The sequence below is a fragment of the Lutra lutra genome, chromosome 14 (assembly GCF_902655055.1).
Source record: "Lutra lutra chromosome 14, mLutLut1.2, whole genome shotgun sequence".
Lineage (NCBI taxonomy): Eukaryota > Metazoa > Chordata > Mammalia > Carnivora > Mustelidae > Lutra > Lutra lutra.
In genome coordinates this window covers 37,562,653-37,589,232 of record NC_062291.1, presented here as the reverse complement: position 1 = coordinate 37,589,232, position 26,580 = coordinate 37,562,653, and the positions used below count along the sequence as shown (strand labels likewise).

General features: G+C 43.4%; 1 protein-coding gene across 5 annotated transcripts in view; it reads right to left on the bottom strand.

Moving 5' to 3' along the window:
• The window catches only part of LRMDA (leucine rich melanocyte differentiation associated), a 1,078,273-nt gene that overhangs the window by 453,708 nt on the left and 597,985 nt on the right, over positions 1-26,580 (bottom strand). For all 5 annotated transcript variants that reach the window (XM_047702510.1, XM_047702506.1, XM_047702507.1 and 2 more), the window contains one exon: positions 21,749-21,866. In XM_047702510.1, the coding sequence (XP_047558466.1) occupies positions 21,749-21,866 (118 nt within the window). The remainder of the gene's footprint in view (positions 1-21,748; positions 21,867-26,580) is intronic.

The following is a 26,580-nucleotide window of genomic DNA, read 5'->3' as shown; positions in this document are numbered from 1 at the left end:
CAAGGTTTCATTTTTTGATGGTTAAGTAATATTCCATTACATATATATATATATCTAAAATGAATGGATATATATATGTGTGTGTGTTTCCCAGTATGTTGAATCAGATCTCACATCTTCTTTATCCATTCATCTGTCAATGGACATCTGGGCTCTCCCCATAGTTTGGCTATTGTGAACATTGATGCTATAAACATTGGGGTGCAGTTGCCCCTTCAGATAACTACATTTGTATCTTTAGGGTAAATACCCAGTAGTGTGATTACTGGGTCATAGGGTAGCTCTATTTTCAACCTTTTGAGGAACCTCCATACTGTCTTCCAGAGTGACTGCATCAACTTGCATTCCCACCAACAGTGTAGGAGGGTTCCGCATCCTCGCCAACATTTGTTGTTTCCTGACTTGTTAATTTTAGCCATTCTGACCAGTGTGAGGTGGTATCTCATTATGGATTTGATTTGTATTTCCCTGATGATGAGTGATGTTGAGCATTTTTTTCATGTGTCTGGTGGACATTTGGATGTCTTCTTTGGAGAAATGTCTGTTTATGTCTTCTGTCCATGTCATGACTGGATTATTTGTTCCTTGGGTGTTGAGTTTAATAAGTTCTACACAGATCTTGGATAATAGTCCTTTATCTTATATGTCATTTATAAATGTCTTCTCCCATTCTGTCAATTGTCTTTTGGTTTTGTCAACTATTTCCTTTGCTGTGAAAAAGCTTTTTATCTTGATTAAGTCCCAGTAGTTCATTTTTGCCTCTGCTTCCCTTGCCTTTCAAGATGTGTCTAGAAAGAATTTTCTGGGGCCGAGGTTGAAGGGGTTGCTGCCTGTGTTTCCTCTAGGATTTTGATGGATTCCTGTCTCATATTTACGTCTTTCATCCATGTTGAATCTATTTTTGCAGATGGGACAGTGTAAGGAAATGGTCCAGTTTCATTCTTCTGCATGTGACGGTCCAATCTTCCCAACACTATATGTTGAAGAGACTATCTTTCTTCCACTGGATATTTTTTCCTGCTTTGTCAAAGATTATTTGACCATAGAGTTGAGGGTCCCTTTCTGGGTTCTCTATTCTGTTCCATTGATCTATGTGCCTGTTTTTGTGCCGGTACCATACTGTCTTGATGATAAGAGGTTTGTAATAGACCTTGAAGTCTGGAATTATGATGCTACCAGTTCTGGTTTTCTTTTACGATATTCCTTGAAAGCTTTTCCCCTAAGGTCAGGAACACGGCAGGGATGTCCACTATTACCACCACTGTTCAACCTAGTACTAGAAATCCTTGCCTCAGTAGTCAGACAACAAAAAGAAATAAGAGACTAGTTTTCTAATGGAATATTGTTCTTTTGATGTTCAGCTAATCAAAGCTGCAAGATTTCACCAAACTACTCCAATTCAATGGGGACTTCACTGTAGAAAGGCACTTAGGATTTTTACATAAGGACCCTGGTACACCTGAGTAGACCTACTCCTTTGGGCTGGGCTGTATTCTTTCCCTGCAGAGGCTACATGGGCAGTCCAGGGAGAGGCAGGAGACATGCATCCTGCCCCATCTTTCTGGAGGTGTACATAGCTACAACCTTAACTCCTTATGATACAACCCTAACTCCTTATGATTCTTTCTTCCAGAGTCAATCTGAGATTTAAGAAAAGATCTGAGATTTAACAGTTTTAAAAGCCTTTGAAGGGCGCCTGGGTGGCTCAGTGGGTTAAGCTGCTGCCTTCGGCTCAGGTCATGATCTCGGGGTCCTGGGATCGAGTCCCGCATTGGGCTCTCTGCTCAGCAGGGAGCCTGCTTCCCTTCCTCTCTCTCTCTGCCTGCCTCTCTGCCTACTTGTGATCTCTCTCTGTCAAATAAATAAATAAAAAAAAAAGCCTTTGAAAAACTCTGTCCATCTGACTCTAATTGTCAGAATGTGGTTAACAAAAAGGGATGAGATTCTAAGGCATATAAATTACATTATTTAAAATAGTCAATCTCTATTATGCATATACTTTATCAGATACCCAGAAGAGGAAAAATCTGAAGGCTCCTCACCACTGTAGAAGAGATCAATGTAGAATAAGATAAAGACTTAACTCCATCTTCCCTAGAAAGCACCTCCAGTGAAGGTGGAGGCTCTGTTTCAGTAGTTTTTATGCCCTAAAGAATTCTGAGGAGCCATACGTTCTTAGTAAGTATATATGGGGGAGGGGAGTTGGAGAAAGAACTGAAAGTCTGAGGCTTGGGTGTAAGTGGGTAGAAATTTTGGTAAATGAATCAAGAAGAAGGTCATCCCAAAGGATGTACTTGACATCCCTTTTGGTTGTTTGATGGCATGAGGAGAAAGGGAGATAACTCTTTGCATCAATGTCCTCACATATTTGGCAAATATCCTAAGTCAACCAGTACCAGTTTTCCTCCTTGCAGTAAGTAAACAGCCCAGTAGGATCTTCAAGAGCTCAGAATTTCTGGTCCTCCACTCTTGCTATTAGAGTAGGAGGTACAGGTAATACGACAAGTTCTACAGACCCGAACCAAGTACACCAGCATGTATGTCCTGAGAAATAACCCAAACCATCTTATTTTTGTATATTAGTAATACCTATCTTGGGTTTGGGAGCTTTCTTTTTTTTTTTTTTTCAAAGATTTTATTTATTTGACAAAGATCACAAGCAGGCAGAGAGAGAGACAGAGAGAGAGAGGAGGAGGAGGAGGAGGCAGGCTTCCTACTGAGCAGAGAGCCCGATATGGGGCTCGATCCCAGGACCCTGGGATCATGACCCAAGCGGAAGGCAGAGGCTTTAACCCACTGAGCCACCCAGGCGCCCCGGGAGCTTTAATTTTCATCCTGGCCTGAAAATTCTTCCCCTTTTGAAGCTTTATCTCTGTCTCTTTCCATCTGAACCTCTGGGTGATAATGTTATCTCTGGTTGGCAAAGCTAAAAAGCATCCCATTTTCTGAAAAAGAGGATCCTGAGCAGCTACTTTTACCCTCAATACTCCGAATTCTCCTTTTTAAAAGACTCCAGAAGAATTCCTCCTAATCTTGAAACTCATATGATAAGATCATAAATAAATGGCAACCTCCCAGTAAAGACAGAGAAACATGACCTTGGAAAGTCTACTTCCTTCCTTGTAGTATGATCATGACCCTGATTGAGGACAGATCTGTCTCAATGCTTTTTAAAAATATGAATATTTTTCCTTCCCATTGGTCATAGATAGCATAAATTGCCATTAGTCATGACAGAGACTGATAACCTGCCCTACAAGAGAGAGACAACAGAAAGGCTGAATACATTGTCATTTTCCTGTAACTTGAAAATCTCCAGCTCTCTGTAGTGCATCTCAAAATTTCACCCTGCCAGAAAAGCTTATTTTAAATAAAAGTGAAGTGAAATACAAGTTTCCTATTAAAACACTTCTGGTCATCATGAGTTCTGAGTATGAGGATAGTGGCCTGACCCAGAAGTTCAAGCATGGTATAGACAACCAGAACAGAACAGAACAACCAGAACATACTTATCTCCTCCTCACACTTCCTCTCTAGACTTGCCCTCCTTCTCTAACCCATGGTTTGTCCTCTTCCACAGTTTACAAAAGCAAACACTGCTGGTGTGAAGATGTGAGCTGTGGCATGCCAGACACACAGGAACAATGGTGATTCCAAGACGAAATCCCTTCCTCCAGGAAGTATGAAGGAAGTCTCAGTGATGTGGAGCACAAAGGAAAGTGAACTGTGGTTCTAAACTAGGTCAAGTCAACACAGTCCTCATCAGGCAGATTTGGAACCATCTGGAAGCTAAACACATAACCTACTTTTCTTTATCTCCTGGGTATAGGCAGATCATAGCCTTTTTTTCACAATAGACCATAAAAGCTGCACTGACTGTCCCTTGAAAAAACAGTGGCCCACTCTGGGAGGTGTGGGCTGGTCTGAGTTTCACAGTGGAACCTCTGGGAGAGCTACCACTGCCATTCTGTGCCCACGGTGGGAACTCTACAGACAGCAACAGGATTACTCAGGTGTTCCTTTCCCAAACCATGTCTTCATAGCATCAGTCCAGAAATTATCAGAACAGCCAAGTTGTACCCTAAGTAATGGCAAAGTGCTGGGCCAAGAGGAGATATGAGAGCTGATCCCCCATTTTCATTTCTCTCCATAATATCCAGTGAGTCCTACAAGCACTCTATCTCAGTATTCCATGCGTGTAAGACAAAGTACCCCTCTTCTTCCTTTTATCAGTATTGTGAGGATCAAATGAGATCATAGGTGTGCAAGTGCTTTCAAAATTAGTATCTCTCCATCTTCACATTCAGGACTTTGAAATGAGAACAAATAAAAAGAACATCAAGACAGAGAAAGCAAAATAAGAGAAAAAGAGGGAGGGAGAGACAAAATTGTATTGCTCCTTTACTTTATATCATGCCCTGGGAAAAGTGCTTTATATTCACCATTTCCTTTAATCCAACAACCCATGTTTTATAAACCTTATTTTAAAGATGAGGTAACTGATGTCCTCATTTACCCAAAGTCACATAACAAGTAGGAGAACTAGGACTCAAATCCAGGTCACTGAACTCTAAAACCTGGGTTCTATAGCATGTCACCAAGGTATTCCCCTGAAATACCAGAGGCCAACAGCTTCAGGCACCATGGACCTCACACAGACCAAGACATCAGTTTGAGCGTCTGCGCATGTGGCTACATCACAAAGCCACAGGGAGACCCTCAGAGATGCTCCAAGTTTCTTCATCCATTTGATAGATGAGGAATCTGAGTGCTGGAAGGAGAGACCTCCCCAAGAGCAACCAGAAGGCTGGCTGAGTTCCAGCTCTCTCAGTGTAGTGGAGATTGGTTGCTGTTCAGCAAAGACATTTCCTGCTCTTTCTGGAACTCAGCTAAGCAGCTGTATTAGTTCGCGAGGGCTGCCATAACAAATATGACACCGGGTGGTTTAAACAACAGAAGCATTTTTCTCAGTTCTTGAGGCTGAAAGTCCATGATCAAGGTGACAGTGGCTTCTCTCTTTGGCTGGTAAACAGCAGCACTCTGGACATGGTTGTCCCTTTGTGTCTTCCTGTGGATCCTAATTTCCTCCTCTTCTAAGGACCATGGTCAGACTGGATTAGAGCCCACCCTGATAGTCTCATCTCCATTCTATCCCCTCTGTAGAAACCTATTTCCAAATAAGGCTTATCTGAGGTACTGGGAGCTAGGGCTTTCACATATGAATTAGGGCATGGGCGGGGTGGGGGGGAGCAATTGAGCTCCTAGTAGCTGCTTTTCCCAGACTCCTGCAGTTTTGAATGTTCGTGTAACTGGGTTCTGGCCGGTGGAATGGGGGTCTTAATGATGCACGTTACCTCAGAAGCAGGGCCGTAAATCATTCAGACAATTCCCCGTACTCTTGCTCTTGCTCCATGCATTGGCTTCCATCCTGTGAAGATCTCCAAGACCCAAGAAAAATGTAGAGCCATTGGATAAAGGGAGCCTAGGTCCCTGACTGCCTGGGCTTGCCTCACTCCCTACCCAGACACTTTCAGTGGACTGAGAATGACTAAACCACCAGGATTCAGGGACTGTTTGTTACAGCAGTTAGCCTCCTCTGACTAATACACCCAACTCCTCAACCAGTATCCATCCCATTACACATCAATGGTCAGTGACTGTTATCCAAACTGAGAAGTAAAATAACAGATTAACACAAGGTCTAAGGTCAATGAGCAACCCAGGTGGGCTGCAGAAAAAAATGAGGGGGGTAGCACTGCCCTTTCTTGGGGGTACCAGGCATCTCAGTGAGCACAGCTCCCTAGAAAGTCTTCTTAAAGACTCTCAAGGGGTCTCCTGGCCCCTCCTCCCTGCAAGGCTAATAAATGAGAGGGGGAGGTAGGGTGCACATGACAATGATCCCTTTCTTATTTAAACAGACCATTTTTCTCCCCAATAAATGCTTTTTTTTTTTTGTCAGCTCAAATAGTCCCCTTTGATAGAAACCTGAAAATAATTAGCCTTAATAGCTCTACTGTGAATAATGCTGCACAAGAAGGAGGTAGATGTTAATAGGAACCTTCCACTCCAAAACTAAGTCACCCTCTCGGCCTCCCTCCCCAAAAAAGAAATGTAACAAGAAAAAGATTATAGGTTTAGCACTACTTGGGAAGAAATGTATATTTGAAATAAATGCATGAAATCCTTTAAAAACAGCGCACACTGAAAACTTCATATTTAGTTTGATTTGCTTTCCAAATCACACAGGCTGCACAGTTGCATACAATCTTTAAACAAGTACAACCCCTGAGAAGTGTGGATAGATTTAAGAGAAATAAAAGCAAGATCAGCCAGCTTGTAATCTTCTTTTCTCTTTTTTCCTCCCCAAAGCTGCATTAAATTGCCTATTGAGAACAATAACATATTTGTGCTTTTATAGGTAGATGATTGGTATTACACAAAGATTTGGCTAACAGTCTAAAGGCACATTCACACTGATCAGGGATTGCATGCTGCTAATAATTTTTGGGATGCTCTAGGGAACCCATAATTCCCTGGGACTACAACTAAGCAGGTCAATGCATGCTTGGGGGGAGCTCCTAGAGATTCTAAGCCTCTTTTCCAGAACCATACCAACCAATACGACTTGGGGGAGCCCATTCCCAAAGAAAGCCTTGGAACTGTTAAGTATGCCTTTTGAACTACATTCTTCCTCTGGTCAGTGTAGCTGGGATGGCTCATCCAGACTGGACAGCCAACTGGAAAACGGCAGACAGGCATTTTTTAGGCAGAACCTAAACCTGGTCATATACCCACACCCTGTGATCCAATAAACCCATCCCTGGAAAATTATCCTAAGGAAATAATTGAAAAGAAACACACTCTTAAGACACACTGACACATACCCACACCCACCAAACCACACACAAGCAACAGTATTTTATACCTAAGGTTAAAATCTAGAAATGGTAGGGAAATGTTTGGTAACAGATGGTACTTAACATCAATTTGATGAAGAATTGTACAGCGCATAAAAAGAACAAATTTGAGGACTCTGAAGTAGCACAATACAATAAAAATATTAGGTAAATGCACAGAGCACTAAGCATACATAGAATACCGACAGAAAGGGATAAGGTTTAGAAGGGAAGAGAGCAAAATGAAAAGCCATAGAGTTAGCGTGTAGGGAATAGAGTTGAAAGATTTTCTTTGTTAATTTCCCTTAATGGGATCATAACATTGTTTTTAGAAAACATATAAAAATAAAATAAAATGAAATAGTCCCTAGGCCTTTTAATCTTTGATTACCACACACATGTCTGAGCCCCGAGATTCAAAAGCCAAGCTTAAATATAACTTATAATTCTCCTTTTAGTAAATTCGGGAACTCATTCCTAAGGAAATTTGTGAACAGTGGTAATATTTGGTTGCATGGGCAAACAGAATCAGACCAGTGTCAGACTGGCTGTTTCATCAGAGATACGGAAAAAGAAAGTTGTACTGAAGCATCTAGAAACACGGAGTTTGGGAAGCCCCGTTACAAAACTACTCCATAGGGAGATCTGTTTACACACACACTCGCACTCACACACACTCACACACACTCACACAGCAGCATTCAGAGAACTTGTGTTGCCATGCCATACAACTTACAAGAATAGCTCCCATTTTCTACAAACTGGAAACCCAGAGGAAGAGACTGCTTTGCACACCTCACATCTATCTCTAGGAATAGCTAAGTGACACTGGCCACTAGCACAGCTCCTGCTCTCCCTGAGCCAAATATGTCTGTCATTTCTGACGTGTTTGTGACTTAGAGACAAGAGGCGAGGAACTTCCCATTCTCCATGAAGCTCACACTGATTTCTGACTAAGTGGCTTACCTTTCCTGAGTGCTGTCCTAGAAAAATCATGGAATGTCAGTGCAAGAAGGGACCTGGAGACCTCGCCTGAATTACCTTTTTATGAAAGAATTTTTTCAAAAGCACTGCTTCTCTTTCCTGAGCACCTACTATGTGCTGGGCACAATCTCAGAAGCCTAGCATGCATTTGTTTCTTTGTGTCATAACCAATCAGTAGGGCAGGTTAGGTATTGTCCCCATCACACAGACTGGGAAAATTGCAGACATGGAGTGACTTGCCCAGGGTCATACTCCTTTAAGCACTGAAAGGGATTGGAATCCAACTCTTGGGACCGCTTGTCCCGAGTTCTTAGAGAAACCATTCGGCCTGCTTGGCACACTCAGGGGGGCTCAGCGTGAGTGGCCTTTGTGTGGGGGTTATAATTAGTTGTCTCGTCCCAGTTGCTTGCAGGGTAAACAATGTCTGATAAACCCACAACGCTGTAAGCATTTATTACATCGCAACCCAGCTGCCAACTGTCTAACCATTTTAATAAAAAGCTATTTTCTAAGGTTTATGTTTTATTGCGTGTATGACTCCCTTATTGGTTAGCATTTTGGAGTTGTGGAAAAGGTTATGAATTTAGAAACTGGCTGCATTCATATCATATTTAAAACTTAATGCTGTTTTATTAAAGACATATGGGCCTCCAAAGTACACATATTAAATGTCATGTAAGAAAAGTAGCAGTTTAAATCATGGTCAAATTCATTTTTGACGTGACTCCTGAGGCTTCCCAAGATCTGAAATATTTCTTTGTAAATCTGGCAGTTTAACCACACTCATAAATCACTTTCAAAGCATATTATTTCTTAATTTTACTGCATTAGAGAACGTTTGGCCTACACAGTGAACTGTTTGTAGCAGTTATGTGAACAAAGTTGCACATTTAGTCATATATGTGCAAAAGCAGTGGGGAGGGGAGCAAAGAAGGAAGAGCTTTTCATTCTTCAGTCTGTTTCACTTACTCCACCCATTTTTACCTAAGCAAACATGATTCACGGCGTTCAGACAAGGCCTCTGAACGGCTCAACATGCACAAGTCACACGTTGGTGCCAAAGGCTTTTTGAACACAAGGAAGACAAAAAGACTTTGTAATTGAATCTTTTCCAAAACATCCCACAACTAAAAATTAGAATGGGTGCAGACATTAGACATTTTAAAAAATATATTATATTGAAACAGATTTTTATTTTCCTTTAAAAGCGTGTGTCTCTGTGTGATACAGCTCCCGAATGCTTTCTCGAATTCTCAAAAGACCCGAAGTCTCAACCTGGCGTTTTCAAGGCCCTTCTCATGATGAGATTACATTCTCTGGATGTGTATAAGGACCCCTCGGATTCCACAGCCCAGTTTTCTCCATTTTACTATGGGGTAGGAAGGGTTGACTCCAATGACAAATTCCAGGATCTCACCATCAGCCTTGATTTCTAGACTTTTGCCAAGGGAGTTGGAGGGGGATAAGAGAGGTGAGTCCAAGGTCACCCAAGCAAAAGGGCTTAAGGGCTTATCTCTGCACCAGGCATCCTTTTCCTCCTCTGCTCCAGCACTGTCGACTTGGGGCCATGGCGCTGCCGTCCTCTTGCTCCCAGCGATGGCAGGGTGGCCTCATTCTCCGAGCTATACTCGCTTCTCCTGGGCCTCCTCCTTGCCCGGCTCTCTACTTCCACCATCCCCACAAGAACAAAAAGGCCCTGTGTACTGCCTGGGGAGACCCTCAGATGGAGGGACCAGGGTCTCCCCAGGATGAACATGGGGCCTTCTTTCTTCTCCCACATTCTCTCTTGATAAGTACTTTACTCTCTTCAGAAGGTAGGTGCTTAGCAAAAGTCTCAGAAACATTTAACTTAAAATTCAGTGAAGCCACCAGGAATATGGTGGCAGTATCCCCTTCTTTGGACTGAATTATGTCCCCCTAGAATTCCTATGTTGAAGTCTTAACCCACAGCGTCACTGTCTGGGGAGATAAAATCTGTAGGAAGTAATTAAAGTCAAATGAGGTCATAAAGGTGGGGCTCTGGTCCTACAGGACTGTGGCCTAAAAGAGGAAGATCAGTCTATATGCACATTCTCTCTTTTTCTCTCTCTCTCAGCATTGTGAGGACACAGCAAGGAAGTGAACCATCTACAAACTCTCACCAGATCCAGACCGTGGTGGCACCACGATCTGCACTTCCAGCCTTCAGATCCCTGAAAAAAATGCATTTCTGTTGTTTAAAGCCACTCTGTCCATAGGATTCTGTTTTGGCAGCCTGAACTAATATATCCCCTGCCTCAAGCCCAAATGACCTTCTCCATGTTCACCCACACAAACCTAGGACACAGTGATACCACAGAAAAGAGCTTCTTTGAAATTACACAGCTAACACCACTAGCTACCCCTGCTTCTACACCCCAAAGACAGTGTGAGAGCCTTACACTTTACCTTTTTTTGTGTGTTTACAACTACACATTTTATTTACAACTTCTTTTGTTACACAACTGCACACTTACATTTTCATTCACACTTTATTTTACATATGCAATTTTATTTAAGTTATTCTTACTTAAATGAGAGCTCTGGCAGTGTATACTTTGTGTAGCGCTGAGCCACATGTTAAAAAAAAACCAGCTAAATGTGTGCAAGCTATGTTCTGACAACGTTCTTATAAGTGTGGAGGCTGTATTTGCTTTTCCATGTCATATATATGTTTTCAAAGAACTTATTAAGGGTGAGTCACAAATATAGTCCTTTAGTTTAGTTTTTTGTTAGCTGATATTAGGTTCAAAATCTAAATTTAAGCCTGTATATTGTTATGGACTGAATTGTATCCCCCCACCACATACACATATTATCTCATTTAAATTTCACAACAAACCCGGAAGGAGGCATTACACAACCTCTATTAAGGATGGAGAAATAAACAAACAAACAAACAAAGGACGGAGAAACAGAGAGCAGAAGGTAGAAATTCAGCATTGAATCCAAACTCCACCTGAAACGTGGAGCGGGACTGACCTCTAAATGGAACAGCAGATCTGACAAGAGCCCAGGAACAAAGTAAGAATCATACGTTTCCCACGGAATACAACAGCCAATAAATCCAGATTTTAAACCTTCCCCAAAGAGCAGCTGGAGGCAACTTCTTGAATCATGTCAAGAACAAAAGTAAAGGTTGGGTGGTGGGGAGGAATGAATAAAAATGGGCCAAATAAAGTACAGGAGAGGTCCCTCCACCAGATAGCCTCTGTGACACTTCAAAATGCCAAAAAAAAAAAAAAAAAAAAAACCAAGTGATTTACTTCTAAATTTCGCTCATGAGTTGAAAGCTTCATGGAGTAGAAGCCCCACTTAAAATTCCCCACTTCAAAAAAGGAAAAAAAAAAAAAATTACAGCTTTGGAGCCTAGACAGAGAGCATTAGTTCACTGTTGAAAAGAAATAATGAGTTCTAATTCAGGTAATGTAGCTCAGAATTTACTGCCATATTTTAAAATGCACATGAAAAATAAAATTATCCTAAAATGTCCTTGGTGAAAAGGCTGAGTGTAATTGCTATCACTGACAATAGCATTGAACTTAGCTAAATTAACATCAAAGGAAGCCCCAATTACAGAGCATCTGTGCATTATTGATGGTGCCCTGTCTGTTAATCTAAGACACTCTACTGTAAGGAGCAGAAAAGCAAATAAAAGAGCTAATTGTACCACCAGCCTTCAGGGATCCCAAGGGCAGACCTGACCTATCAGGCTTGTGAGACACCACTTTGCCTGGTCAGAGGGCCAGTGAGGATTCATTTGGAGCCAGACTGAGTACACGGACCCCAGAAGGAAGCCATGGTGACCATGGGTGGACAGAACAATGGAGAAGTAAAAACGTGTTTCCCCCAGAGTTGCACCCAACTCACAAGCCAGGCCCAGCAGCTACCTGAGAACATAGATGGCCCTGGAGGTCTGGGCAGGGAGAATGGGCAAAGGGCACCTTCTAGGAGAAAAGGTAATTTTTTAAAAGATTTACTTATTTGAGAAAGAGAGAGAGAAAACATAAGTGAGAGAGGCAGAGGGAAAGAGAGAATATCAAGCAGACTTGCTGTTGAGCACAGAGCCTGATGCCGGGCTCAATGTCACAACACTGAGATCACGACCCAAGCCAAAACCAAAAGTCAGACACCTAACTGACCATGCCACCCAGGCACCCCAAAAAGGTGACTATCTTAAATGCAAGGAAGCTCTGCTCTGAGCATCGGGTTCCAGAACCTACTGTGTTGATGTAGGAAGTACCATTCCTGGAGCTCATGCTGATGCTGGTACTTACCTATTGTCCCGGTTTGCTCTCACATGGATGATATCCAGAAAGTATGTATGAGCCACATTCAGACAAACAGATTACATTTTACTGCAATAAGACCTCATGAAGACTTTCACCTGTGTTCCAGCCAAACAGCCTAAGAGTATCCCACTACTTTATCCTAATCCATGACCTACTTTGTTTCTTAGGCTTTTGGGGACAATGAAAACACAAGTGAATGTTAAATGCCAGAGACATCCCTTCCATTACTAAGCATACACGAGTTTTCTTTTATATCTTCTTAAAGTTCACCCTTCTTGTCTACTGGGAGGAGCTGGATTATACCCCTCCCCATTGATATGTTTAAGCTGGAACTCCAGGTAGCTCAGAATGTGATTATGTTTAGAGAAGGAGCCTTTAAAGAGGTGAATAAGCTGAAACGAGGCCATTAGGATGGGTCCTAATCTGATACAGCTAGTGTCCCAGTAAGAAGCTGAAATCTGGACACACGGAGAGCTAGCAGGGACGTGCACGCATATCAAGAATACCATGTGAGGGGCGCCTGGGTGGCTCAGTGGGTTAAGCCTCTGCCTTCGGCTCAGGTCATGATCTCAGGGTCTTGGGATCGAGCCCTGCATCGGGCTCTCTGCTCAGTGAGGAGCCTTCTTCCCCCTCTCTCTCTGCCTGACTCTCTGCCTGCTTGCGATCTCTCTCTCTGTCAAATAAATAAATAAAATCTTAAAAAAAAAAAAAAAAAGAATACCATGTGAGGCCACAGGGGTAAGGCAAGTATCTGCATGCCAGGGAGAGAGGCCTCAGAAGAAACCAATTCCCACCAACACCTCGGTCTTGGACTTAGAGCCTCCAGAATGAGAAATGAATGTCTGTTGCTGAAGCCACCCAGTCTGTGGCATTTGTTAGGGCAGCCCTCGCAAACTAGTACATCTGCTATTAGTTGTAGGCAGTTTGGAAATAACCAGAACTCAAGAATAGAAATTAGGACCATGCCACCTTCATTTTTTCCTTTTTCTTTAGCCATAGAATTGCAAATACTATTAACGTAAATCAAAGTTAGCTCCAGAACAATGTTCATGATTTTTCCCCGGTGGGCCATCCATCCAGCAGCCTTCTCTGCCTTCTAGGATGTCTATCTGCCTGGGGGTTCGGTCCCCACCATCTGATGTTTCCATGTCCCAGAAGGGACTTTCGAAGCAAGGCAGAGCTTCATGAAGCCACAGAGTTCACAAGAATTGAAAGCAAGGCCCTGAGCTCACTTAGGGGTAGGGACACTGATGCTTTCCTGATGTTCCTTCACTCAGACTTCAGCCACTAGCCTTTCTTTCTATTCCTAAACAAGTTGCCTCTGTGTTTCCAACCTACTCCTTCCCTTCGGTGGGCTAGAATCACCAGGCTCAAAGCAAAGAATCAGTGTGTGTGTCGAGGGGGTAGGGGTAGCAAGTGGCATAAAGAATGTTACGGCTGAGGTGTTGTTCAAGCTGACCGATGGACCTGCTGGGGGGAGGGGGTAGCCCCACCCAACGGCTGCATATGGAATGCAGGGTAATGTTAGCTTGAAACATGGGTAACTTGAATACAGGGTCTCAACTTCATTCTATGAAAATCTACTTTCTTAGGGAGGGATCTTTATTTTTCTCTTATCTTTCCTTTCAAGCTAATTTTTGAAAATAACAGAAAACCTAAATTGCAAAAACAAAATACCAGAAACTGTCTTCTCAAGTGAATCATGAAAATGTCAAGCTGTAAATGCACCGTTTACAGATATAATCAGCTGTAAGGGCTCCATATCAATCATTACCAGAGATCCCATGAGGAAGGACTTTTCACAGCCCACTTAGGAGGCCTTAAATCCACTCCCTCAAACTACAGCAACTACACCATAGCTGACAGAGGTTTTTGAGGTAAGAAAATGTCAAAAAACTTCTTTAGTAAGCCATGGACCCATCTCCAGGGCAGTTATTGCTGGGTCTTTGACAGCCATCAGCTTCCTCCTCATTCCAGCAACAGGGCTGCTTGCTACCACCCACATCTTTCCCTGAACTCTCAGGGACAAAGCTCTCAACCCTAGCTCCTTGACCTCTCTGGCCACCTGAGCACCAAAGGGGGCCTGAGCACTTGGAATGCTGGGAAGCCCCAGGCCAGCAACTGCCTCTCACAGATTTCTGCCATACCCACTGTGCACAGAGCTCTATTACTCCCTCTCCCAGCAGAGACCTCCCGTACTTTCCTCCCACTTCAAACCTTGCCAAGGTTCTCCTCATTCGTGCAAATTTGGCTTAAGAAACAGAGCTCTCCACAGGCCATCTCCTACAATTCTCTGCCTCAACCGCGCATTTCACCAAAATGGGTTGGGGGTGGGGTGTAGTCAGAAGGTCAAAATGGAAATGAAAAGATACCTTTGGTTCCCTTCCATATCCTCACCTTCCTACTCTTTTACTCCTGCCTCCCATCATATTTTCATGCATGTTCATGTAATTTAAAATACATAAGGCAAAGAGAATGAGCTCTGGAGTCTAGGCAGACCCCAGGAAGAACCTGAGTCTACGTTGCTCTGTAATTTTGGGTGATGTACGTAAATTCTCTGCTCATCAGTTTCCTCATAGAATAGATTCAAGTTCAAGGAGAAATTCAGGGTAATACTGTTAAGTCACTGATTCAATATCTAGTACACACTGGACACAATACATGTGAGGCACTCTTTTTACTCATATATCAGGAAAGTGTCAACACATCTAATAATGTAGTACGGGGCAGTCGATCAACCCGTAGGCTGACCTTGCAATCCTCATTAGTTAAGCATCCAAAAAGCCTAAAGAAGTTGATGTCATGACACTGAAAACTAAAAAGTTGTATCCTAGTTAAGAGCCCTGGTTCAAGTGGCCAGGACCAGAAGGCGGGATGTATGGATGGATAGCCTACCTTTTCGTCAGGTTCCTGCAGCAACACTATTCAAAATCCTAATGGCTTACAACAAGAATTTATCTCTTGTACAGAGGTTTGCAGTTGGCTGGGGTAGATCTGCTTCAGGCTTAGCAGGTCAGCTTCAGGGCTGCTCAATGTGTATTTCGTGTTCTTTTCACAGCAAATGGCAGACACGCAGGAGGAGTGAATGGAAACCCATAGGACCTCGTAAGACTGTGGCCCAGAATTGGCATGCTGTCACTTGCAGTCACATCCCATTGGCCAAAGCGTCAATGGCCAAGGCCAAAGTCAATGGGATGGGGAAGTAAAAAGAAACACATCACTTTAGATAAACAGTGAGATCTACCATATTTGCCCTAGCTATGGAGTTCCAGAGGCTGTGTGAACTATCCTAAAGATCGAATTCCCTAAAGAGTGCCACTTACTTCCATGATTCTCTAGGCATGTGGATGAAAGTGAGCATGGTGGAGGGAGGCCAAAAAGAGGAAGAGTGTGGAGCTGGGCCACTGGGAAGCAGTGAAAGCCAGTGACTCCAACAGAGACACAGCAATCTCTCCTGGAGCATTGGGCCTAATGGAGAATGACACCTGCTCTGTGCTCAGCACCTGGTCAGGCCCTCTGAGAAGCTGCCTTCAGCACCAACAGTTCTGTTTCACTCTCCTTCTCCCTACTGTGGATTTTAATTCTCCATCCATAGAGCTTTGCTCAGGAGCAGGAGGTACAACTTTCCTGTCTCTCTCTGATTTCAGGCATTTGCCATGCAAAAGCAAGACAATGAAGACATACCAAAAATGTCCCCAAAGAACAGTACTCTGAAAGCATTTACTCGAGACACAACACACCATGCTGCTAAAAATGGAGAAACATAAAATCCTTCCCCCCACCTCCAAGGAAAGTGGCAAGCTGTGAAATCAGGAAGAAGAATGAAAAACAAACAGACTGCAAATTGTTGGCTTCTGGAGTTGTTTCCAAACACATCGCCCAAGCATCTTCCAAAAAATAAATTAATTTAAAATTTTTCCTCCCTTCAAAATTCACTATAGAGTAACTGAAAATAGAATCTGAATATGTCTGTAGACAAGAAACATCTGTATGAAAACAGAAGAGAACCACAAAACACTAACATATTCAGGTAATTAGAAATATCCAGAAAATAAACTGACATTTTCAGTTTTCTTCTGAATGTTTGGCACGGTAAAGACCTTACAACATATATTAACTTATCACCTCTTTAATTGCATGTGTATGTGCTTTACAATATCTATTTAAGGGCCTACCTATATGAAAATATTTTATATTTATATAAAATATATATTCCTGATATATTTATATATTTATATATGTAAAATATATATTTCTGATATATTTTATATTTATATAAAATATATATTCCTAATAAAATGTTAGTAATTGCAATCAATTTAGAGGTAGTTTCTGATAACCTGCTACATGTTTGCCACTGAGCTAGACTGGCATAACAGAAGGTACAAAAGTTATACACACTGTGCTTCAGAACAAGATAGCATGTACGGAAGAACTGGATGAGGCTTAAAACAGTTAAGTAAACCAAGCATGCCACTAGGCAGTGCTCCTTTATGGTAGAGACAAAAAAACACAATGGCAGTTAAGACCAGGAAAATCTCATTTAACTACACACAGATTTGTGGAGCACCTTAATATGTTTGCTGAGAAAAGCTAGTTTTTATTTCCCACAACCTCTCCTATGAGCAGGTGGATTCTGATAGAAGGACGCAGAGAACACTGTGCACCGTGACACAGAACATGAGCTCAGATCCCACGCTCGCCTTCCCCAGCAATACTACCTGATGGAGAAGCCCAGCAATCAGGGTGGCCGTAGGTTTTGCCATCATAAGCAATCCCAGGGGTAAACCCTTTGGAAAAACAAATAGGCAACCCCAAATCTCTCCTCTCTGCCAATGCACAGATTCAAGTTATTACATTTTTTTTTCTTCTTAAGACAGAGGTCCCTTTCCTGCTTTTCCAGAGGACCATATTGAAGCAATTAAAAAAAAAAAAAATGGACCACCTTTCACGATGGATCTTCCAAAATGTTCTGTTGTTCCCAGTTCATTCTTTTGACGAGTACTGGCTGAGCCTGTGCTGTAACAAGGCCCTGGGGATGGGGTACAATAAACACAGGCCAGGTCCTACCCTCATGGAGCTGACATCCCAGTACGTGAGCAGCTGCTTCATCCTGACAAAAAGCTGGCTTCCAGATGCTTCCATTCCCTATCTTGATCCTACGTGGCCGTGTGTGTGTGTGTGTGTGTGTGTGTGTGTGTGTGTGAATCCAAAAACATATGCACAGATGAAGGAAACTAAAGGAAACCAGGGAGTTGGGTTCTGATGCCAACGTCAGGCATAGGACTGTGTAGTGTTGCCATGGAAGGAGGTGATCTTCAGACTCCAAATGATTTCCAACTTTCAGTTTAAGGTCAGGAATAAAAAAAACTTCCAGAAGGTACATGCACTCAGAAGTTTATTCCTTTAACACATCACATCTTCCTCTCCGCCTCCTTGCCTCTTCCTCCTCTCCCCTCTCTCTCTCACAGACACACACCAGGAGAAAAAAAATACCTTAAAGACACTCACACAGACACAAATATCCAAAACTACACAAATACGCCAACTGCACATGATAGGAAACACAGGCATGCCCACATAAAGGCACGCACCACATATTTTCAAAGACACACTGACGCTCACAAACATGCCTAATACCTTGTCTTACCTATAACAGAATGGCCACAATTAAAAGCAAAAGTACACATGTCAAAACACTTTCTAACACAGGCTGTGATTCTCAGTCCAGCTGTCCCTGTAGCTGCTCTCCCCACTGCTTCTATAAGGTTCTGAAGATTACACAGTTGGTAGCCAACTTCATATACATACCTCTAAACAAGAGGGCTCAGCTTTAAATAATTATGTCAAAGAAATGACAACTGTGCTCTTTGCCAGAACAGGGATGAATAATTACAAAGCCAGGACATAATTAAGCAATTCTGGCTGTCGGATTCTTGAGCTGTCTGAGGCATAGGGCTGGCATGCCCTCCATGCATACCCTCTTGGACAGGCCTTGCACCCCTTTATGTTTCCTGATGTGGCAAGGGGGATCATGGTCTGGTCGTCACAGAAGTCTTTCTCTGGGGGTCTCCCCACCTTCTCTGCATCCAGCTTCGTGCTCTTGGCATGGACAACAGCATGATTTCATGGCCAACATTTGCAAAAGTTACAGCATTTCTCTAAGATTCCAGGAAACGAGCAAAGCCTAGTTGTCGTAGATTCATTAACTAACAAGACAAACACAGCAGTCTAGAAGAGTCCATTGTAGGATTACCTATCACTTCCCTAATGAACGATGGCATCTTCCTAAAGGACAATCAGGGCTCAGACAGAAAGCAGCTTCCAACAACAAAAGCCAAGAGGCAGCAACGAAGGGGAAAGTTGTCATCACGAGGAGAGGCTAGAGCGAACTCGCACTCGGGCGCCGAGGCCTGCCAGGTACGAAATCAAACCTTTGTGACATAGGGGGTTTATTAGTTCCTGGATGATTTTGCATTTGCGTCAGCCCAGAACACCCAGACTGCCTGTTCCCTACCCCCAAGGCAAGGGCTGTGATTGGAGAGGCATTTTCCATTCTCCCAAATACTTTATGTCAGGAATAAAATGAAAACAGCTCCCCAAATCACGGCCCCCCTGATCATCCATCAGAGCATTCCGCTGAATAAGCACAACAGGCCACTACTGCCTGAGAAAGGACAGGAGCCAACTTGAGATCCCGATTCTGGGATGAAAAATAGGTCCTCACCAAGTGTGCTCAGCACAGCGTCGCAATTCACGGGGAGGAAATTGCTCTCCACTTAGAAGCCGACTCGGGTGTTACATAGACCTCCCAGAACATACATATGTATACACACACAGAGATAGCATATATACACACCTGCCCAGGAACAAAGAGACGTCTGCACACACTGTGAGCAGGCGAGAACCAGCCTTTTTAACGCCCATTTACTAATTCAGCAAGAAGCTCATTTGGCCTCATTCTACTTCTAGAGAAGTACCAATGCGTATCTCAGAAAACAGGTGGGGGGAGTTGCCTGGCACTGGGGAGAAGCATACAGTGGGAAGGAAAAGCAGGGGCACAGCAAGGTAAGTCCTACGCGCTTGAACCATCAGGACCTAGATATAGCCCTTCACCGGAAGCCCGGGCCCCTGGGTTCTGATCCCAGCTCTGCGTCCGCCGGACCAGACCGTGGGGGCCTCCGGAAACAACATCCTCATCTGGTTCCCTCCCTCCATCAAACGACGGCACAGACCAGGTGATTTCCAAAGTCCTTTCCAGTTAGGAAAACATGGGACTCTCCGGAAAGATAACCACTGAAGATACCCATGCTTTGGTCAGAGTATTTTCGTCTCTCCTCAATGAATTAATGGGTATTTTTAAGCTTAACACCATTAGTAAAGACATGGGCGTCAATCACACAAATATAAGCTAATTCTATAATTGATTAGAAACGGATTTGGAGCTTTGAAAAGCATTTCTGCTGATGCTGCTCATGACTCCGAGAGCCGGCTACGGTGGGTTTTAAGGAGGCGTTCCCACTTGCTTTCAAAGGCTGAGAGGGATTTCAGTCTCCGCTTCCATTTTGACCCCAAGAGAGCAGTTTAGCTTTAACCTGTTGTTCTTTTGTTTGTTTGTTTTTGTTGTTGTTGTTGTTGTGTTGTTTTGTTTTCCTTTAGGCCTCCTTAGGAGGTTTTTATTTGGAACAGAGAAATGCACTGGGAAAATGTGTGGCTCACTCGGAAAACAGCCGAGTTGGAGGAAGTGGCTTCTGTGGTCAGACACACAGGTCAAGCTCCAGGCCTGGCTCTTTCCAGCCAGGGCTGCCCAATTAACACCTCTAGGCCTCAGTTACCCCACCTGCAGAGTCAGCCAGTGCTTCCTTCCTCCTACAATTTAGGGTTGGGTGAGGACTCACAGATCTGAATACAGAGAGCCTTAGGGCAGCGATGAGCACACATGGTGGGTATGGGTGCCCCCTCAGAGTTCCTGGGACAACGCAGCTCTTCTCCCATCAGACACAGGGAGAGCAAGAGAAATACTGATCTGTCCTGTAAAGTGTATGCATACATGCAGGTGGAAAATGTTGAACAGGCAGGAACCCAAGATATTATAAACAGCTCATTTGTTGTCCTTTGTTTGGTGATGTCGGCTGCCTCTGGAATCTTTTAACAAAAAAAAAAAAAAAAAAAAGAAAAGAAAAGGAAAAAAAAAAAAAGGAGGCCAAGAAATAAATTATTTCATTTGGACAAAATTACCAAAGCTGGAATAACTAAAGGCAGTCATGAGCAATACATCAAATCAGGGCCTCGATAAGGAAAACTGTTAACACTTTAATAGCTATGAAATGAATCACTCAATTAATTTCCCACATGCTGAAACAGGTAACAATACATTTATCTGCCAGTATTATACCCTCCGTATCATATATTTCCACAACTGTTAGCAATTTTATTCAGCATAACGGGAAATAAGTTGCACCTCATGGATTCAGGGAAAGAAAGTGGCCTGAGGTCTGCCGCCAGCTGAGCGACTTGATGGAAGAGGTCTCGTTTTTTTCTGCTTTGGTTCTCTTTGTTTGTTTGTTTGTTTTTTCTCTTTCCCTCTTAATCATTTCCAATGCATGTACAAGGTGCTCTAAGTCAATAAGTGAGGACAAACTAGACCTCCAGGATTTCTGGGCCAGTGTTTGCAACACACAAGCTAGGGTCCCACAGGAAGTGACAGGGTAGCACCACAGGGCCCAGGGATAGACCTTGAAGGGGATCATCAAGGGTCATCTGGTCCATTTCTCGGCCTTGGGCTTCATGGAAGGACCCCAACTCCTCCCAAAGAGATCATTTTTCACATCCTTAAAAATCCCCTGGAATCTGAATCCAAGACTCAAAGCCACATCCCCCCCCACCTCATCAATGCTCTCATTAACATGATACCATGTTCACTTCCATGGCCTCGATGCAGACTCAGCCAATAAAGAAAAGGTCAGTAAGACTATTCCCATGAGCTCTGGAGGGCTCTTGTAGGGAGAATATGTTAGCCCCAGGTCACATTGTCAGAAAAAAAATGGCCTTTCCCACTAACAATATCTCTGAGACCTACTGAGCCCTCATACCTGTGAACAGAAGAAAATCACTCTCCGCTGCCTCCACTATGGCCCCAAGAAAGGTGAGCTCCCTCTGGGTCATTAGAGGAATCCTACACACCTGAGGAAAAGTAAATGCCCCAAGCTTTCTTCCTTCTCAGCAACAGACCTGCAGAGGCCCCACCTTGTAAACAAAACATTTTCAAGGAGGAGACCAGAAATCTGCTCCCCAGAACACTACCACTGGGCTGTGTACAATGCTGCTTTATGAGTGAAAGAGCCACCTGGGTGAAATCAGTTACAAATAAGGTCCCCTTAGATGCGTCCCAGGAAGATCTAATTTATTCCCAGTCCTACTTCTTGCTAGGCCAACAGTGTATGCATGGATAAAACCCTGGTTGGAGATCTCTGCTGTGTTCCAAACACAGAAGAACATCCTCTGTGCTCAACGAATAACCAGTGAGGCAAGACATAGACCAGAAAGTAAGCAGCTTACCTTGGGCTTCACCACCTTCATGAATGACCCTCTGAGCAAAGCTTCCTCTCGTTCTTGTCTGGTTACTTTCCGGGCATCCAGAAACTTCAAATTGGGCAGCTTGTGCAGAACAAAGCATCTGAAAGAAGACAGTCAGAGACAACTCAGGAGGGTAGGTGGTGGCCTCAAAGACCCATGCAATTTGTCTCATGCTCAGGGATCTACATCACTAGGTCTTCAGAAGTTTAGATCTTGGTGCTGCTTTTCTTTTCTGTTCTTTCACAAAGAATGAATAATCACTCTTTGCAGAAATCCAAGTAATTATATTTTACACACACAACTAATTCTTTTTTTTTTAAGATTTTATTTATTTGACAGAGAGAGATCACAAGTAGGCAGAGAGAGAGAGAGGAGGAAGCAGGCTCCCCGCTGAGCAGAGAGCCCGATGCGGGACTCGATCCCAGGACCCCGAGACCACGACCGGAGCTGAAGGCAGAGGCTTAACCCACTGAGCCACCCAGGTGCCCCCACACAACTAATTCTTAACAATGTGCACTAATGATTGCTCTTAATCCAAATGTAGACACACACACACACCATGAGCCAGAAAGCTCCTGTTAACATATTTACCCCCACCCTTGCATTCTAGAAATGGACCCAGCTTCATTGTTACACAGAAAGTTCTCAGGGAAACTAACCTAAAGCCTAATTGTACCATTTTGTCATTGCCATTTTTATGGGTCATCTGTGTAATTTCCATCTCTGAGATAAAAGCAGATCTTTGGGATGCCTGGCTGGCTCAGTCAGTAGAGCATGTGACTCCTGATTTGGGGATTGTAAGTTCAAGCCCCACAATGGGTGTAAAGATTACTTGAAAATAAAATCCTTAAAACAAAACAAAACAAATCTTCAGTCTGAAACTAAGACAAGAGACATTGACTGGCCATCCAGGATAATAAACTAGAGGTTGTAATAACATAATGACTTTGGGATAGAAGTAAGGAGCACACATACTGAAAAATGCTTCCTTGAGGACTTGAACAGGGGTCCTGAGGATTTTCTCTTCATCCCTGAGTTACTTCCACACTGGCACTATGAAGATTATTTTTATCAAGGTGAAACAAGAAGAATCAGTTTAGAGGGCATACGGATTTAATAGTCCAACAAATACTAATATATATAGATTCCTCCAGAAAGAGTCTTTGGTGTCCATCATGGCCTCCAAGGATAAGCTAACGGCTACTTACATGATGAACTATCCTCAAGCAGGTATATTTAGAATTAATAAGAAGATCCACATGTCTGTGGGATAGGTGGATAAATATATAAATAAATACATAAAAGGTATAGACACCTGCCTATACTTCTTCCTCAGGGACAGTTATCAACCCAGATGCTTTCCATAGAGCCCCCATACTTGATCACTATTGTTTAGACCCTGTCCTACTTAGGAAGAAGCAGTAGGTATCCAACGTCAAGACCAATAGATTATCTCCATAGGAATCTGTCATATCCTTCCTGTATTCAGCCTCTTCACTATTCACCCATCTTTCAAATCCCAACCCACATGAACTTTCTTCTGCATCTCCAGACCACATTGTTTTCTTCCTTCTCTGTACTCCCAGGATACACTGTGAGCACCATACCACCTAACACCAGGTTGTTTTTTAATCATCTTATTAATTCATTAATTTAATTAATGTTCAGTTGATGTCCTCATGTATAAGCTTCTTAAAGGCAGGGATATTTTTTTCTCACCCTCTCATTATCTCAAAAACTAACATTACAATGGACTCAATAAAATACTGGTTTATTTCAGTTGTATGAGTATTTCTTGAGCACCTACCATGTGCCAGGTCCTAGGTTTACAGAGGTGATTATAATATGATTTCTGGTCTTAAAGGGATTCTTGGTATAATGGGGAAGATAGACTCACATGGAGAAATTAGAAATCCACACAGCTATGTGCTGAGATTGAGATTATGCACAAAGAAATTCTGGGAAGCACAGAGAAAGGGACCTAACATTACTCACCACATGACTAAAAACTAGTGGCTGGAGGAGAAAGAGGAGAAACAAGAAATCTCAAGTGATCTTCAAAGAACCAAACCCCAAAGCAATCCTAAGCACTGAGCTTTTTCTCAGTGCAAATGTAACCTGGAGTAAATAACATGCCCCCCTCCTCACTGGAGCCTTGAGTTCCCAAGGCCAGCTCCCACCTTCATGAGATGAACTCATATCACCAGGTGGCCTCCATACACTTGCCCAAAGATTTGGCTGATTACTGAAATGCCAGAGAAAACATCATAGAGGTTTCTAGTCAAAATACTCCTTAAAGTGAAAATACTCTGAGTTCTTTTGAGGTGTACTTTCCTTCCCCAGAAGTGGTCACCCCATCATCTGAGGTCCTGGAAATGTGACTATCCACTTCTGGCTTCCTCCCTGGTCTCCATCTATGATCTTCTTTCCAACTTCTCCCTGAGCCTCTCCCTTCCTTTTCCAAATGCCCTCTCACCTTATCCAAAATCAGAAAGTTTCCACAAAGCCTCAAATGAACTTCTGTTCTCCAGTAGAACTCCCACTGGCCTCAGTCAGTGTCAGAGAAAACTTCCATCTTCTGCGTATAGCAGGAAAGTCTTGATGACAACAGATTCTTTCAAATAAAGACATGTACAGATGGAAACAATATGTCAGGAGTGACGCTCAGAGGAGTAAAGACACCCACTAAGTGTAGGGTGGGAAAAGATGAATATTCAGGTGAAGAAAACATCAGTATTAGAAAATCAGCCAATGTTTAATGATGGAATGAAAGATGTCTTCACGGGGCTGGCAGGAACCATGATGACAACAGACAGCACGTTGTCATTTTGCCCCACTTTGGATCACAGCCCTGAAATCAAAGGAGAGAGAGAGAGGTGCTGGCTTTTAAGCTAGTTAAAAATTTTAGATGACAAAGAGCTGCTGTTTTCAGAGCACTCATCTTATACAATCGAAGAAACAGCCCATGAAATAGGCTGCCAGTCATCCCTGAAACTAGGGCTGACTTGACTCCCAGCCTGACGGCCAGCCTGGGGTTTCTACATGGTGGGTGCTTGGAGTGGCTTGAGGGACACTAGGAAGGCTTGCCCCCAAATAATTTGGCCTGAGACTCAGCTCTGGGTCTAAAGTTCCTCCCTTAGAGACGGCTTCATACATTCACTCATACAACCAATAATTAGCGAGCGACAACCACCTGTCACAACCTGTGCCAGGTGCAGAGAAGAAGGTGAGATGTGAAACAGAAAAGGTCGCTGCTCTCAAGGAGCTTGTATCCCAGCACAGTCATTCTCAAACTTAAGAGGGCACCAGCATCCCCCCGGATGGCTTGTTGAAACACAGATCACAGGACCCCCACCCCCAGGGTTTCTGGTCCCCTACGTCCAGAGTAGGTCCAGGAGTGTTTGTTTCCAGTAAGTTCTCAGGGTGGATGATGCCAGCGATCCTGCTGCAAAACGCTGTCCAAGTGAAAATAACATCATGACGAATAATAGCTTTGGAATTATGACGTTGGCAATGTGGTGAAGACTCTCCCTCCCAGTTCTGCTCACAGTCTGTCCTACCTACCCCAGCATCTGTGGTACACAACGCCCCAAAGGCGGCCACGGCCACCAGATCTCCCTGCCCCTGGTGGTTTGGAACTAGCTCCAAACATTACTGCCAAGTGATAAGTCAGTGGGCTTTCTGCCCGCCTGTCCCGCACCGGTCTTGGGAGATCTATTTCCCTTTGTTCTAGGTCATGTCAGGGTGTCAAAAGCCACAGCTTCAATCCTGAGTATAATACCAGTTTGCCATAAAAATACAACCGAGGATTCCCGAAGCCACAGAATGAAGGCTTTTACAATATCAATTCGACCCTTGTAAATTTAATCCAGGGTTATTTGTTGCACCAAAATCTCTTTACCGTGATGTATTACTTAGTTACTGGGGTTATCACAGCCGTATCCTAAAGTTGCATAGTACATAAAACATTTCAGTTAACAATGCGGGAAGGTTAACTCCCCCAGATAACCTGCAATCACAAGGGCTAGTCTGGATGACATGCCTCTGTCAGCTTCCACGAGCTATTGATGGTTCAATCAGTTTGTTTTGAAGGTAAAGTACAACAAAAGGGCAGTAAACTTATTCAGACTGTCAACAGGGGCTATCGGGAATGGGGCTTGCAGGTAAGTAATTCTGGGTGTTTTAAGGCTATTATCAAACAGCAATGCTTGAAGGAAGAGACAGCTACTAATAACACAGAAGGCAGCCATCATAAACCACTTTATGGCAGAAACCCCCGTCTATAAATCCTGTGACACCCGGAGACAGCTTCAGATTTATAAAACTGCCTGTTAAGCCAGGGCACTGCTTAATGAAGAGAGATCGGTCTAAGTCCTGAGTCTCATGTCCCTAGCTCCAGAGGGCAACTCCAATTTTTCTGACCTTCCCAAGGTGGCTGGGCGAAAGCCCTGGGGCTGGGGGTGGGAAGTCAGGGGCACTCTCGGCTGTGATGTGGAAGGTGAAGTTATCAAGAAGAAATCAGGGATCCCGGGAAGGTGTGTAAAGACCCATTTGTTTCTGTCTGAAAGCCCATTCTCAAAATGTGAGACCCACACACAGACCTTTTCAGGTTCTCTCTCTTTTCATAGTCAATGCTGTGTTTTCTTCTAGGACTTCTCTAAGGAGACACCTAAAACTGGCAGGGGGAGGAAAGGAAGAGCAGAAAGCCTTCTTTGTTTGTTTTTTGCTCCCAAATTAATTTTCTCTGTCCGAATCCCAGAGCTCTGGCATTTTTTCATCTAGACTTCAAAGAGAGAGGAGGATGCTCTTTGCTC